Source organism: Coloeus monedula, assembly GCF_965178545.1.
Source record: "Coloeus monedula genome assembly, chromosome: 31".
Classification (NCBI taxonomy): Eukaryota; Metazoa; Chordata; class Aves; order Passeriformes; family Corvidae; genus Coloeus; species Coloeus monedula.
The window spans coordinates 1,315,257-1,330,631 of record NC_138811.1 but is presented as its reverse complement, the minus strand read 5'-3'; the positions used below and the strand labels follow the sequence as shown (position 1 = coordinate 1,330,631).

The window sequence follows — 15,375 nt, the reverse complement described above, 5'->3', positions numbered from 1 at the left end:
CCCCAGCCCCCCCAGCCTCCCCAAGATGTAATTTCGGGGTGCTACCTCAGCAACATCTGGCAGGCCCTGCAGGACGTGGTGTCCTCAAAGGAGAACATCTGGAACTCGTGTCCGTCAGCCAGGGCGTGCTCGGGGAAGATGTTGGATCTGCCGGACATGGGTTGGAGGGGGACCTGGGTCTGGTGGGGACAAATTGGGCCACCCGGGGACCATCCAGTGGGGCAAGTGTGACCCTTCCATGGGGACACGGCCACCTACAGGGCCATCTCGAACTGCTCCAGCCACTTCTTCTTCAGCTCGCGCGTCTTGAAGAAGAGCTCGTAGTCCTGCAGCCCGGCCGTGTCCAGCAGCATGAAGGTGTGGGACCACTGTGGGGGTGGGGAGGGGTCAGCCACGCCCCCTGCATTGGTGGCACTGAGGACACTGGGGGTGGCCACACATCCCCCATCCCCAGGGTCACTGAGTGGTGGAGTGTCCACTGGGGATGTGGCCACTGGGGTTCACCAGGGACCAGGATCCTGGGATTCACCAGGGAACAGAGTGTTGGGATCCACCAGATCTGGACATTTGGGAGTCCACCAGGGACCGGGATCCTGGGATCCACCAAAGAACGGGGTTTTGGGGTCCACCAGGGACCAGGATCTGGGGATCCACCAAAGAAAGGGGTTTGGGGGTTCACCAGGGACCAGGATCTGGAGGATCCACCAAAGAATGGGGTTTTGGGATCCACCAAGGACCAGGATCTGGGCATCCACCAAAGAAAGGGGTTTTGGGGTTCACCAGGGAGCAGGATCCTGGGATCCACCAAAGAACGGGGTTTTGGGATCCACCAAGGACCAGGATCTGGGCATCCACCAAAGAAAGGGGTTTTGGGATCCACCAGGGACCAGGATCTAGAGGATCCACTAAAGAAAGGGGTTTTGGGGTCCACCAGGGAAGAGGATCCTGGGATCCACCAAAGAACGGGGTTTTGGGATCCACCAGGGAAGAGGATCCTGGGATCCACCAAAGAACGAGGTTTTGGGATCCACCAGGAAACAATGTTGGGGTCCACCAGATGTGGACATTTGGGACCGCCAGGGACCAGGATCTGGGGATCCACCAGATCTGGATATCAGTGTCCACCAGGAAACACGATCTTGGGAAACCTGTGTCCACCTGGATCCTTTGGGAAGAGGACACCGGGATCAGAGGGACCGGAACACGTGGGACCATGAGGGTTCTTTGGAAAGAGAACACTGGGACCCTGGGAACTGGACATCTGTGTCCACCAGTGACCAGGATCCTGGGATCCACCAGACCTGGACACTTGGGACCGCTGGGAACTGGACACTTGGGACCACCAGTGACCAGCATTTTGGGATCCACCAGAGTGGACACCTGTGTCCACCTGGGTCCTTTGGGAAGAGGACACTGGGACCAGAAGAACCTGGACACTGGGGTCCCCCAGGCCCTGATGTCTCTGTGGTGTTCCCGGTACCTTCTTGCCGTCACGGGGCCCAAGGCCACCATCCCGCAGTTGGTGGCTCTGCAGGTCCACCACGTCCTTGGTCTCGTAGGAGTCCCCGCGGCGCTTGCAGATGATCAGGGCCTTGTCCAGCAGGAAGCCATACCTGGGGACAGTGGCAGGGGTGGCACCGTGTCCCCAAGGCCACCACGTGCTGTGGGGTGTCCCCGTCACTGTCCTGGAGTGGCCCTGGCTCCATGACAGTGGTGTCCCCAAGTGTCCCTCTGTTCCCATTCTTGTGTCCCCAAGGGTGTCCTCAAGGTTGTCCCCATGGGGGTGTCCCTGTTTTCCCACGTTCCCAAGGTGTCCCTCTGTTGTCCCCACGGTATCCTCATGGTGTCCCTGTGTTGTCCCCATTGATGTCCCCCATGTTCCCAGAAGTGTCCCTGTGGATGTCCCCAAGGTGTCCCCATATCTCTATGGTGTCCCTGAGGTGTTCCTGTGGTGTCCTCAGGTGTCCCCAAGTTGTCCCCAGGTGTCCCTCGCCCACCTGTCCACCTTGGAGCGTCTCTCGGTGCTGGAGACCTTCAGCTCCCCATCGATCTTGGGGCGCCCGAACTGCGCCAGGGACTGCGGCTGGGAACGGGACACGAGAATGGGATGGGACATCGGGAATGGGACACCGGGAATGAGACATGGGAAGGGGATGGACATTGGGAATGGGACATCGAGAATGGGACACAGGAGTGGGATGGACATCGGGAATGGGACACTGGGAATGGGACACGGGAACGGGATGGACATCGGGAATGGGACACTGGGAATGGGACACGGGAATGGGATGGGACATCGGGAATGGGACACCGGGAACAAGACATGGGAACAGGATGGGCATCAGGAATGGGACATCGGGAACGGGACACAGGAGTGGGATGGACATTGGGAATGGGACATCGAGAATGGGACACAGGAGTGGGATGGACATCGGGAATGGGACACTGGGAATGGGACACGGGAACGGGATGGGACATCGGGAATGGGACACCGGGAACGAGACATGGGAACAGGATGGACATCGGGAATGGGACATCGGGAACGGGACACAGAAGTGGGATGGACATTGGGAATGGGCATCAAGAATGGGACACGGGAACAGGATGGACACTGGGAATGGGACACCGGGAATGGGACACAGGAGTGGGATGGACATCGGGATTGGGACACTGGGAACGGGACACAGGAGTGGGATGGACATTGGGAATGGGCATCGAGAATGGGACACGGGAACAGGATGGACATCGGGAATGGGACAGTGGGAATGGGACATGGGAACAGGATGGACATCGGGAATGGGACAGTGGGAATGGGATGGACATCGGGAATGGGACACTGGGAACGGGACACGGGAAGGGGATGGACATTGGGAATGGGACAGCGGGAATAGGATGGACATTGGGAATGGGACAGTGGGAATGGGATGGACATTGGGAATGGGACAGCGGGAATAGGATGGACATTGGGAATGGGACAGTGGGAATGGGATGGACATTGGGAATGGGACACCAGGAATGGGACATTGGGAATGGGACACGGGAATGGGACACGGGAGTGGGATGGACATTGGGAATGGGACACGGGAATGGGATGGACATCGGGAATGGGACAGTGGGAATGGGATGGACATTGGGAATGGGACACCTGGGAGGGGTCCCAAGGGGAGGCTTTGGGGGGTCCTGGGGGGTCCCCACCATGTTGTGCAGGCAGAGCCGGACACTCAGGGGGATTTGGGATCATCTGGGATAATTTCAGGCTGGGGAAGTTTGGGGGTCCCAGGAAGGGTCAGGGGGTCCCAGGAAGGGTCCCAGGGGTTCCCAGGGGGATTTTGGGGGTCCCAGGGGGGGCTTTTGGGGGTCCCAGGGAGGTCCCCACCATGTTGTGCAGGCAGAGCTGGATGCTCGTGAGCTGCTTTAGGGTCTCGTTGTCCCGTTTGACCTCGTTCACGCACTGGGCCAGGTCCTGGGAGAGTCAGGGGGTCCAATAAGAGACCCCCGAACCCCCAAAATCCCCTCAGGAGCCCCCCAAATCCCCTCAGGAACCCCCAAAATCGCCCCAGGAGCCCCAAATCCTCTCAGGAACCCCCAAATCCTCCACAGAATCCTCAAAATCCCCCCCCCAGGAACCCCCAACATCCACCAGAAATCCCGAATTTTCCACAGAAACCCCAAAATCCCCCCCCAGGAACCCCCAACATCCACCAGAAATCCCGAATTTTCCACAGAAACCCCAAAATCCCCCCCCAGGAACCCCCAACATCCACCAGAAATCCCGAATTTTCCACAGAAACCCCAAAATCCCCCCCCCAGGAACCCCCAACCCTCCCCCCAGGAAGCCCCAAAATCCTCCCTGGAACCCCCAAATTCCCCTCAGAACCCCTCAAATCCTTCCAGGAACCCTCAAAATCCCCTGCAGGAACCCCCGAATTCCCCCAGAAACCCCAAAATCCCCCTCAAGAGCCCCCAGCCCCCCCCGTCCCCCCCCAGGAAACCCCAAAATCCTTCAGGAACTCCCAAATCACCCCAAAATCCCTCCCCACCCCGCACCCTCATGGCATCCAGCGCCCCCCGCAGCCGCTCCCGCTCGGCCGCGTCCGGGGTCAGCTTCACCAGCTCCTGGGGGCAGAGGGGCAGTGGTCAGGGGGTGCCCAGGTGTGCCCAGGTGTCGCCAGGTGTGTCCCCAGGTGTGCCCAGGTGTGTCCCACGTGTGCCACTCCCTCCCCAGCTGTCCCCAGCTGTCCCCAGGTGTGCCCAGGTATCTCCAGGCATCCCCAGGTGTGTCCCAGCTGTGCCCAGGTGTCCCACATGTGTCCCAGGTGTCCCAGGTGTCCCCAGCTGTGCCCAGCTGTGTCCCCAGGTGTCCCCAGGTGTGTCCCAGCTGTCCCCAGGTGTGTCCCAGGTGTGTCCCAGCTGTCCCCAGGTGTGTCCCCAGGTGTGTCCCAGGTGTGTCCCAACCATGCCCAGCTGTGCCCAGGTGTGTCCCACGCGTGTCCCAGGTGTCCCTCAGGTGCCGCTCCCTCCCCAGGTGTCTCAGCCATCCCCAGGTGTCCCCAGCTGTGTCCCCAGCTGTGTCCCAGCTGTGTCCCAGCCGTGCCCAGGTGTCCCAGCCATCCCCAGGTGCCCAGCTGTGCCCAGGTGTGTCCCAGGTGTGTCCCACACGTGTCCCAGGTGTCCCCCAGGTGTCTCAGGTGTGCCACTCCCTCCCCAGGTGTCCCCAGCTGTGCCCGGGTGTGTCCCAGCCATCCCCAGGTGTCCCCAGGTGTCCCAGGGGTGTCACCTGGAGCAGCAGGTGGTACTTCAGCACCCTCTGCATGGGCACCATCAGCAGATCCCGCAGCGAGAAGCGCCCGTTGTTGGCGCGCTGGGAGCACTCCTGGGGACAGTTTGGGGTCAGCTGGGGTCAGTTGGGGTCGGTTGGGGTCAGCTGGGGTCATTTGGGGTCAGTTGGGGTCAGCTGGGGTCAGCTGGGGTCAGCTGGGGTCGGTTGGGGTCAGCTGGGGTCAGTTTGGGTCAGCTGGGGTCATTTGGGGTCAGCTGGGGTCATTTGGGGTCAGTTGAGGTCAGTCGGGGTCATTTGGGGTTAGTTGGGGTCATTTGGGGTCATTTGGGGTCATTTTGAGTTATGGGAGGACATTGGTGTCATTGTGGTCATTGGGATTGGGAGGGGGCAGAGGGACTGGGGTCACTGGGGGCAGTGGGGGGTCAGTAGGGCCACTGGTGTCCTTGAGGTCATTGCGGTCATTTGGGGTTATTGAGGTCATTGGAGTATTTTAGGGTCACTTGGGGTCATTTGGGGTCATTTGGGGTCATTTCGGGTCATCTGGGGGTCATCTGGGGTCATTGGGGATCTGGGAAGGGGGGACTGGGGGTCATTTGGGGTCATCAGGATGGGGATCAGCAGGGGTCAGTTTGGGGTCATCAGGGTCATTGGGGTCATTTGGGGGTCACAGAAACTGGGAGAGGTGGGGGGGGTTGGGGCCTTTGGGGTCATTGGGAGGGGTGGGGGGGGATTGAGGTCATTTGGGATTATTTGGGATTATTTGGGTCATAGGAATTGGGGGGTTTTGGGGCTACCTGGAGGTTCTGGGGGATTTCGGGGTGGTTTTGGGGTGGTTTTGGGATTCACCTGGAGCTTCATGCGCAGGTCAGTGCAGGTGGACAATTGGTCCAGGCGCCGGGCGGCCGCTTCCACCTGGCTGCAGTAGCGGCCGTAGAGCAGGAACCTGGGATGGACACCCCAAATCCACCCAAAATCCAACCAAATTCACAGAAATCCACCCAAAATTGACCTAAATCCACCCAAAATCCACCTGGCTGCAGTAGCGGCCGTAGAAGAGGAACCTGGGATGGACACCCCAAATCCACCCGAAATCCACTCAAAATCCACCCCAAATCCATCTAAATCCAACCAAATTGATCCAAATTCACAGAAATCCAAATTGGATCCGAATTCACAGAAATCCACCCAAAATTGACCTAAATTCACCCAAAATTGACCTAAATCCACCCAAAATCCACCTGGCTGCAGTAGCGGCCGTAGAAGAGGAACCTGGGATGGACACCCCAAATCCACCCCAAATCCACCCAAAATCCACTCAAAATCCACCCAAAATCCATCCAAATCCAACCAAATTCACAGAAATCCACCCAAAATTGACCTAAATCCACCCAAAATCCACCTGGCTGCAGTAGCAGCCATAGAAGAGGAACCTGGGATGGACACCCCAAATCCACCCCAAATCCACCCCAAATCCACTCAAAATCCACCCAAAATCCATCCAAATCCAACCAAATTCACAGAAATCCACCCAAAATTGACCTAAATCCACCCAAAATCCACTTGGCTGCAGTAGCGGCCGTAGAAGAGGAACCTGGGATGGACACCCCAAATCCACCCCAAATCCACCCCAAATCCACTCAAAATCCACCCAAAATCCATCCAAATCCAACCAAATTCACAGAAATCCACCCAAAATTGACCTAAATCCACCCAAAATCCACTTGGCTGCAGTAGCGGCCGTAGAAGAGGAACCTGGGATGGACACCCCAAATCCACCCCAAATCCACCCCAAATCCACTCAAAATCCACCCAAAATCCATCCAAATCCAACCAAATTCACAGAAATCCACCCAAAATTGACCTAAATCCACCCAAAATCCACCTGGCTGCAGTAGCAGCCATAGAAGAGGAACCTGGGATGGACACCCCAAATCCACCCCAAATCCACCCAAAATCCACTCAAAATCCACCCAAAATCCATCCAAATCCAACCAAATTCACAGAAATCCACCCAAAATTGACCTAAATCCACCCAAAATCCACTTGGCTGCAGTAGCGGCTGTAGAAGAGGAACCTGGGATGGACACCCCAAATCCACCCCAAATCCACCCCAAATCCACTCAAAATCCACCCAAAATCCATCCAAATCCAACCAAATTCACAGAAATCCACCCAAAATTGACCTAAATCCACCCAAAATCCACTTGGCTGCAGTAGCGGCCGTAGAAGAGGAACCTGGGATGGACACCCCAAATCCACCCCAAATCCACCCAAAATCCACTCAAAATCCACCCAAAATCCATCCAAATCCAACCAAATTCACAGAAATCCACCCAAAATTGACCTAAATCCACCCAAAATCCACCTGGCTGCAGTAGCGGCCGTAGAAGAGGAACCTGGGATGGACACCCCAAATCCACCCGAAATCCACTCAAAATCCACCCCAAATCCATCTAAATCCAACCAAATTGATCCAAATTCACAGAAATCCAAATTGGATCCGAATTCACAGAAATCCACCCAAAATTGACCTAAATTCACCCAAAATTGACCTAAATCCACCCAAAATCCACCTGGCTGCAGTAGCGGCCATAGAAGAGGAACCTGGGATGGACACCCCAAATCCACCCCAAATCCACCCCAAATCCACTCAAAATCCACCCAAAATCCATCCAAATCCAACCAAATTCACAGAAATCCACCCAAAATTGACCTAAATCCACCCAAAATCCACCTGGCTGCAGTAGCAGCCATAGAAGAGGAACCTGGGATGGACACCCCAAATCCACCCCAAATCCACCCAAAATCCACTCAAAATCCACCCAAAATCCATCCAAATCCAACCAAATTCACAGAAATCCACCCAAAATTGACCTAAATCCACCCAAAATCCACCTGGCTGCAGTAGCGGCCATAGAAGAGGAACCTGGGATGGACACCCCAAATCCACCCCAAATCCACCCAAAATCCACCAATTCCTACCCAGGACCCCCAAACCCCCAGGACCCCCCCCCCCCCCAAATCCCCCAATCCCCAAATCCCCCCAATTCCCGCCCAGAACCCCTCCCAAATCCCCCCAGGACCCCCCAATTCCCCCCCAAATCCCCCAAAAATCCCCAATAACCCCCCCAGGAACCCCTCCCAAATCCCCCAAATCCCCCCCAAATCCCCCCAAAATCCTCAATAAACCCCCAGGACTCCCCCCAAATCCCCCAAATCCCCCAAATCCCCCCCAAATCCCCCCAAAATCCTCAATAAACCCCCAGGACTCCCCCCAAATCCCCCCGAAATCCCCCCGAAGACCCCCAATAACCCCCTTAAACCCCCCTAAATCCCCCCCAGACCCCCCAAAACCCCTCCCCCCATCCCCACCAGGACACCCCAAATCCCCCCCCTCCCCCAATCCCCTCAAACCTCCCCCCAAATCCCCCCTGGGACCCCCCAAAATCCCCTCAAAATCCCCAATAAACCCCCCAGGACCCCCCAAATCCCCCCAAAATCCCCAATAACCCCCCAGGACCCCCCAAATCCCCCCCAAATCCCCAATAACCCCCCCAGGCCCCCCCCAAATCCCCCCAATTCCCACCCAGAACCCCTCTGAAATCCCTCCAGGACCCCCCAAGTCCCCAATAAACCCCCCAGGACCCCCCAGATCCCCCCAAAATCCCCAATAACCCCCCAGGACCCCCCAAACCCCCCCAAAATCCCCAATAAACCCCCAGGCCCCCCCCAAATCCCCCAATTTCCCCCCAAATCCCCCCAATTCCCACCCAGAACCCCTCCCAAATCCCCCCAGGACCCCCCAAATCCCCCCCCAAATCCCCAATAACCCCCCCAGGCCCCCCCCAAATCCCCCAATTCCCCCCCAAATCCCCCCAATTCCCACCCAGGACCCCCCAAATCCCCCCCAAATCCCCAATAACCCCCCCAGGCCCCCCCCAAATCCCCCAATTCCCACCCAGAACCCCTCCCAATTCCCACCCAGGACCCCCCAAATCCCCCCAAATCCCCAATAACCCCCCAAGGCCCCCCCCAAATCCCCCAATTACCCCCCAAATCCCCCCAATTCCCACCCAGAACCCCTCCCAAATCCCACCAGGACCCCCCAAACCCTCCCAAAATCCCCAATAACCCCCCAGCCCCCCCCCAAATCCCCCAAATCCCCCCCAAATCCCCAATAAACCCCCCAGGACCCCCCAAATCCCCCCTGGGACCCCCCAAAATCCCCCCCCCAGGACCCCCAAGCTCCCCCCGTACCTCTCCTTGTACTGCAGGAACAGGGGGGGCAGCGCGCGCCCCCCGCCGCCCCCCCCCAGCGCCCCCCGAAGCTCCCCCAGGAAGCGCCGGTGCAGCTCCAGCAGCTCCTGCGAACTGGGGTTACTGGGAGCACTGGGAGTGTGGGGAGGGGGGGACTGGGAGCACTGGGAGCGCTGGGAGCGGCGGGGGGAACCCTAAATTGGGGTTACTGGGAGCACTGGGAGTGTGGGGAGGGGCGGGGGGAACCCCAAACTGGGGTTACTGGGAGCACTGGGAGCGCTGGGAGGGGTGGGGGGAACCCCAAACTGGGGTTACTGGGAGCACTGGGAGCGCTGGGAGTGTGGAGAGGGGGGGACTGGGAGCACTGGGAGCGCTGGGAGTGTGGGGAAGGGGGGACTGGGAGCACTGGGAGGGGGGCGGGGGGAACCCCAAACTGGGAGCGCTTGGGTGTTTACTGGCAGAACTGGAGGGGAGTACTGGGAGCACTGGGAGCGCTGGGGAGTTATTGGGAGCACTGGGAGTGCTGGGGGGGACTGGGCAGGGTTACTGGTGTTACTGGTCAGTGGCACTGGTGTCACTGGTGTCGCCATGTCCCCGTGCCCCGGTGTCATTGTCACCTCCACGTCACTGGTGTTACTGGTCAGTGGCACTGGTCAGTGTCACTGGTGTTACTGGTTGGTGTTACTGGTCAGTGTTACTGGTGTCACTGGTCAGTGTCACTGGTGTCCCCACGTCACTGGTGTTACTGGTCAGTGTCACTGGTCAGTGTCACTGGTGTTACTGGTCAGTGTTACTGGTGTTACTGGTCAGTGTCACTGGTGTCCCCACGTCACTGGTGTTACTGGTCAGTGGCACTGGTGCCACTGGTGTCCCCATGTCCCCGTGCCCCGATGTCATTGTCACCTCCACGTCACTGGTGTTACTGGTCAGTGTTACTGGTGTTACTGGTGTTACTGGTCAGTGTCACTGGTGTCCCCATGTTCCCGTGCCCCGGTGTCATTGTCACCTCCACGTCACTGGTGTTACTGGTCAGTGTCACTGGTGTCCCCACGTCACTGGTGTTACTGGTCAGTGTCACTGGTGTTACTGGTCAGTGTTACTGGTGTTACTGGTGTTACTGGTCAGTGTCACTGGTGTCACTGGTGTCCCCATGTCCCCGTGCCCCGGTGTCACTGTCACCTCCACGTCACTGGTGTTACTGGTCAGTGTCACTGGTGTCCCCACGTCACTGGTGTTACTGGTCAGTGTTACTGGTGTTACTGGTCAGTGTTACTGGTGTCCCCACGTCACTGGTGTTACTGGTCAGTGTCACTGGTGTTACTGGTGTTACTGGTCAGTGTCACTGGTGTCACTGGTGTCCCCATGTCCCCGTGCCCCGGGGTCACTGTCACCTCCACGTTGATGAAGATGCTCTCCATGTCCCGTGGGCTCAGGAAGTGCCGCAGTGGCCGCAGGAAGTGCTGGGGACACCAGGGGACACCGGCCCTTACTGGGAGCACTGGGAGCACTGGGAGGCCCCGCGCAGCCACCTCTGTCCCCAATGTCCCTCTGTGTCCCCGTGACCCAAGGTCCCCAATGATGTCCCCAATGTCCCCCCGAGTCCTTCTGTGTCCCCATGTCCCCCATGATCCAATGTCCCCAAATGTCCCCAATGTCCCAAAATGTCCCCAACGCCCCCAATGTCCCCAATGTCCCAAAATGTCGCAAAATGTCCCCAAATGTCCCCAGATGTCCCCAATGTCCCAAAATGTCACCAATGTCCCCAATATCCCCAAAGTCCTTAAATGTCCCCAATGTCCCCAATGTCCTGAAATGTCCTGAAATGTCCCCAGTATCCCCAATGTCCCCAAAATGTCCTCAATATCCCCAATGTCCTGAAATGTCCCCAATATCCCCAATGTCCCCAGTGTCCCCAGTGTCCCCAAAATGTCCTCAATATCTCCAATGTCCTGAAATGTCCCCAATGTCCCCAACGTCCCCGATTCTCCAAATGTCCCCAATGCCCCCAAATGTCCCCAAATGACCCCAATGGCCCCAATGGCCCCAAAATCCCTGATTCTCCCAATGTCCCCAAATGTCCCCAATGGCCCCAACATCCCCAATTCTCCCAACATCCCTGATTCTCCCAATGTCCCCAAATGTCCCCAACGTCCCCAATGGTCCCAACATCCCCAATTCTCCCAATGTCCCCAATGCCCCAAAATGTCCCCAAATGCCCCCAGTATCCCCAGTGTCCCCACCTGACAGAGGGACTCCAAGATCTCCATGTACCCAATGTCCCCAAATGCCCCCAAATGTCCCCAAATGCCCCCAAATGTCCCCACCTGGCAGATGGACTCCAGGGTCTCCGTGTACCCCATTGCCCCCAATGTTCCCAATGTCCCCCATGTCCCCCATGTCCTGCATGTACCCAAATGCCCCCAAATACCCCCAAATGCCCCCAAATGTCCCCCAGTGTCCCCAGTGTCCCCAATGTCCCCCATGTCCCCACTGTCCCCCATGCCCCCAAATGCCCCCAAATACCCCCAAATGCCCCCAAATGTCCCCCAGTGTCCCCAGTGTCCCCAATGTCCCCCATGTCCCCACTGTCCCCCATGCCCCCAAATGCCCCCAAATATCCCCAAATGCCCCCAAATGTCTCCCAATGTCCACAGTGTCCCCAATGTCCCCAATGTCCCCCATGCCCCCAAATGCCCCCACTGTCCCCAAATGCCCCCAAATGTCCCCAAATGCCCCCAAATGTCCCCACCTGGCAGATGGACTCCAGGGTCTCCGTGTACCCCATGCACCCAATGTTCCCAGTGTCCCCAATGTCCCCCATGTACCCAAATGCCCCCAAATGTCTCCCTATGTCCCCAGTGTCCCCAGTGTCCCCAGTGTCCCCAATGTCCCCCATGCCCCCAAATGCCCCCACTGTCCCCACCTGGCAGATGGACTCCAGGGTCTCCGTGTACCCCATTGCCCCCAATGTTCCCAATGTCCCCAATGTCCCCAATGTCCCCCAAATGCCCCCAAATGCCCCCACTGTCCCCACCTGGCAGATGGACTCCAGGGTCTCCGTGTACCCCATTGCCCCCATGTCCCCCATGTCCCCAATGTCCCCCAAGTCCCCAAATGCCCCCAAATGTCCCCACCTGGCAGATGGACTCCAGGGTCTCCGTGTACCCCATTGTCCCCAATTTTCCCAATGTCCCCCATGTCCCCCATGTCCCGCATGTACGCAAATGCCCCCAAATATCCCCAAATGCCCCCAAATGTCTCCCAATGTCCCCAGTGTCCCCAATGTCCCCAATGTCCCCCAAATGCCCCCAAATGCCCCCACTGTCCCCACCTGGCAGATGGACTCCAGGGTCTCCGTGTACCCCATTGTCCCCAATGTTCCCAATGTCCCCAGTGTCCCCCATGTCCCCCATGTTCCCGCATGTACCCAATGTCCCCAATGTCCCCAATGTCCCCAATGTCCCCCATGCCCCCAAATGCCCCCACTGTCCCCACCTGGCAGATGGACTCCAGGGTCTCCGTGTACCCCATTGCCCCCAATGTCCCCCATGCCCCCAAATACCCCCAAATGCCCCCAAATGCCCCCACTGTCCCCACCTGACAGATGGACTCCAGGGTCTCCGTGTACCCCATTGCCCCCAATGTCCCCCATGTCCCCCATGTCCCCAATGTCCCCCAAGTCCCCAAATGCCCCCAAATGTCCCCAAATGCCCCCAAATGTCCCCACCTGGCAGATGGACTCCAGGGTCTCCGTGTACCCCATGCACCCAATGTTCCCAATGTCCCCAATGTCCCCCATGCCCCCAAATACCCCCAAATGCCCCCAAATGCCCCCACTGTCCCCACCTGGCAGATGGACTCCAGGGTCTCCGTGTACCCCATGCCCCCAATGTCCCCAATGTCCCCCAAGTCCCCAAATACCCCCAAATGTCCCCAAATGTCCCCACTGTCCCCACCTGGCAGATGGACTCCAGGGTCTCCGTGTACCTCTCCTCCGTCTGCCGCAGCTCTTGGAGGCAGCAGAGCCGCCGGTCCACTCCCCCCTTCTGCGAGGACACGGGGACACCGGGGACAATCACGGCGATGGCCGGGGGGGTTGGCACGGGTGTCCGGGGGAAGGGGGACACAGGTGTCCAGGGGGTGTCCCAGCCCCCTGTGGGGTCACACCCACCGTGGCCGGGGGGCGCTCGACCCTCATCAGGTCCTCGTAGATGTCGTCGCCGTCATCCCCTTCGGCCTCGACGCAGTCGTAGAGGTCATCATCCTCCTCGGCCGTGTCACTGCGTGGTGGGGACAGCTCAGGACACCCCCTCAGACACCTCTCGGACATGCCCGGAACCCCCCAAACCCCCTGGAGCTCCCCCAAACCCCCCGGGGCCTCTGATTGTCCCCAAATCCCATGGGGGCCCCTTAACGTCCTCAGATAATTCCCAGTGCCACCCCAGTACCCCCCCTCAAACCTCCAGGACTGTTCTGAGGTGCCCCCAGGACCCCCCAGTAGCTCCCAGTACATCCCAGTACCCCTTGGCACCCCAATCCCCCCTTAATAAGCCCCAAGATTCCCCAATATCCCCAAATGTCCCCAAATGTCCCTTATTGTCCCAAATCGCCCCCCTTAAAGCCCCCTGGACCCCCTGAGGTGGCCCCAGACCCCCCCAGTACCTCCCAGTACCCCCCCACTCACTCGATGAGGTCAGAGAGGCCGCTGTAAACGTCATCGTCCCCAACGCTGTCCTCGGACGGGAACGGCCTGGGGGAGACATGGCCGGACACCACTGACCCTCGGGGACTGGACACCAGGGACTGGACACCACTGACCCTCGGGGACTGGACATTGGGGACCCTCAGGGACCAGACACCAGGGACTGGACACCACTGACCCTCGGGGACTGGACATTGGGGACCCTCAGGGACCAGACACCAGGGACTGGACACCACTGACCCTTGGGGACTGGACACTGGGGACCCTCAGGGACCAGAGACCAGGGACTGGACACCACTGACCCTCGGGGACTGGACATTGGGGACTGGACACCACTGACCCTCGGGGACTGGATATTGGGGACCCTCAGGGACCGGACATCAGAGACCCTCGGGGACTGGACATTAGGGACTAGACTTTGGGGGACTGGACCTCAGGACTGGACACCTGGGTCCCTTGAGAACTGGACATCAGGGTACCTTGGGGACTGGACATCTGGATCCCTCAGGACTGGACATCTGGGACCATTAGGGATTGGGCATCTGGGACCCTCAGGGACTGGACACCAGGACTGGACATCTGGGACCCTCAGGGACTGGACACCTGGGTCCCTTGGGAACTGGACACCAGGGACCCTCGGGGACTGGACATCTGAGACCTTTAGGGAGGGGATACCTGGGACCCTCAGGGACTGGACACCAGGACTGGACATCTGGGACCCTCAGGGACTGGACCCCTAGATCCCTTAGGGACTGGACAGTGGGGGCTCTTAGGAACAGAACACCTGGGACCCTCAGGGACTGGATGCCAGGACTGGGCACCTGGGACCCTCAGGGACTGGACACCAGGGACCCTTGGGAACTGGAAACCAGGGTCTCTCCTGGAGGGGACCGGACACCTGAGTTCTGCCCACTCACGTGAATCCTTTGCTCTGTGCAATCGGGGTCCAGGAGAGCGTCGAGAGCGTCTCAATCACCTGGGGACAGACGGGTGATATTGAGGGGGGAAGGGGTGTGACCCAGAGGCCTGGGTCCCACCCCGCCAGGACAGCTGGACCCCTGACCCCACCTTGCCGAAGTCCTGGACATCGAAGAGGTCGAAGGCGCCGAAGAGCCGGTGCTTGGGCAGCCCGAATTTGTCGGCGCAGGCGGTCAGGAAGGTGCGGATGTTCCTCAGGCACAGGAACTGCGGTGGCACCGTCGCCGGTGTCACCGTCACCGGTGTCATCGTCACCGGTGCCACCCGCCATCCCCCCCAGTGTCACCCTTGTTGTCACTGCCACCCCTGTTGTCACCGTCGCCATCAACACCTTCATCTCTCCACAGTTACGACCACCGTTGTCACCACTGGTGACACTGGTACCACCATCATCTCTGTCACCAATGCTGTCATTGTCACCCCCATCAACAGGGCGATTGTCCCTGTCCCTGTCACCCCCTTGGCATCATCGTCACCATCATCACCACGCTTGTCACTGTCACCTTCATCACCATCACCTCCTTGGCACCATCACCACCATCACCATGATTGTCATTGTCACCAACACTGTCATTGTCACTGTGACCTCCTTGGCACCATCATCACCATCACTGTGATTGGCACTGTCACCAACACCACCATTGTCACCATCAATGTC

The 15,375-nt window shown here is 58.7% G+C and overlaps 1 protein-coding gene across 1 annotated transcript in view; it reads right to left on the bottom strand.

Annotated features, from left to right (window-relative positions):
- Positions 1–15,375, bottom strand: part of VAV1 (vav guanine nucleotide exchange factor 1) — a gene marked incomplete at both ends in the record, with an annotated part of 31,199 nt that overhangs the window by 14,000 nt on the left and 1,824 nt on the right. Inside the window, 15 exons of the mRNA XM_082299277.1 lie at positions 46–147; positions 259–368; positions 1,481–1,613; positions 1,998–2,083; positions 3,377–3,463; positions 4,048–4,116; positions 4,778–4,873; positions 5,627–5,723; positions 9,038–9,144; positions 10,429–10,497; positions 12,994–13,083; positions 13,209–13,317; positions 13,722–13,787; positions 14,657–14,715; positions 14,808–14,924. Coding sequence (XP_082155403.1) covers positions 46–147; positions 259–368; positions 1,481–1,613; positions 1,998–2,083; positions 3,377–3,463; positions 4,048–4,116; positions 4,778–4,873; positions 5,627–5,723; positions 9,038–9,144; positions 10,429–10,497; positions 12,994–13,083; positions 13,209–13,317; positions 13,722–13,787; positions 14,657–14,715; positions 14,808–14,924 — 1,397 coding nt within the window. The remainder of the gene's footprint in view (positions 1–45; positions 148–258; positions 369–1,480; positions 1,614–1,997; positions 2,084–3,376; positions 3,464–4,047; positions 4,117–4,777; positions 4,874–5,626; positions 5,724–9,037; positions 9,145–10,428; positions 10,498–12,993; positions 13,084–13,208; positions 13,318–13,721; positions 13,788–14,656; positions 14,716–14,807; positions 14,925–15,375) is intronic.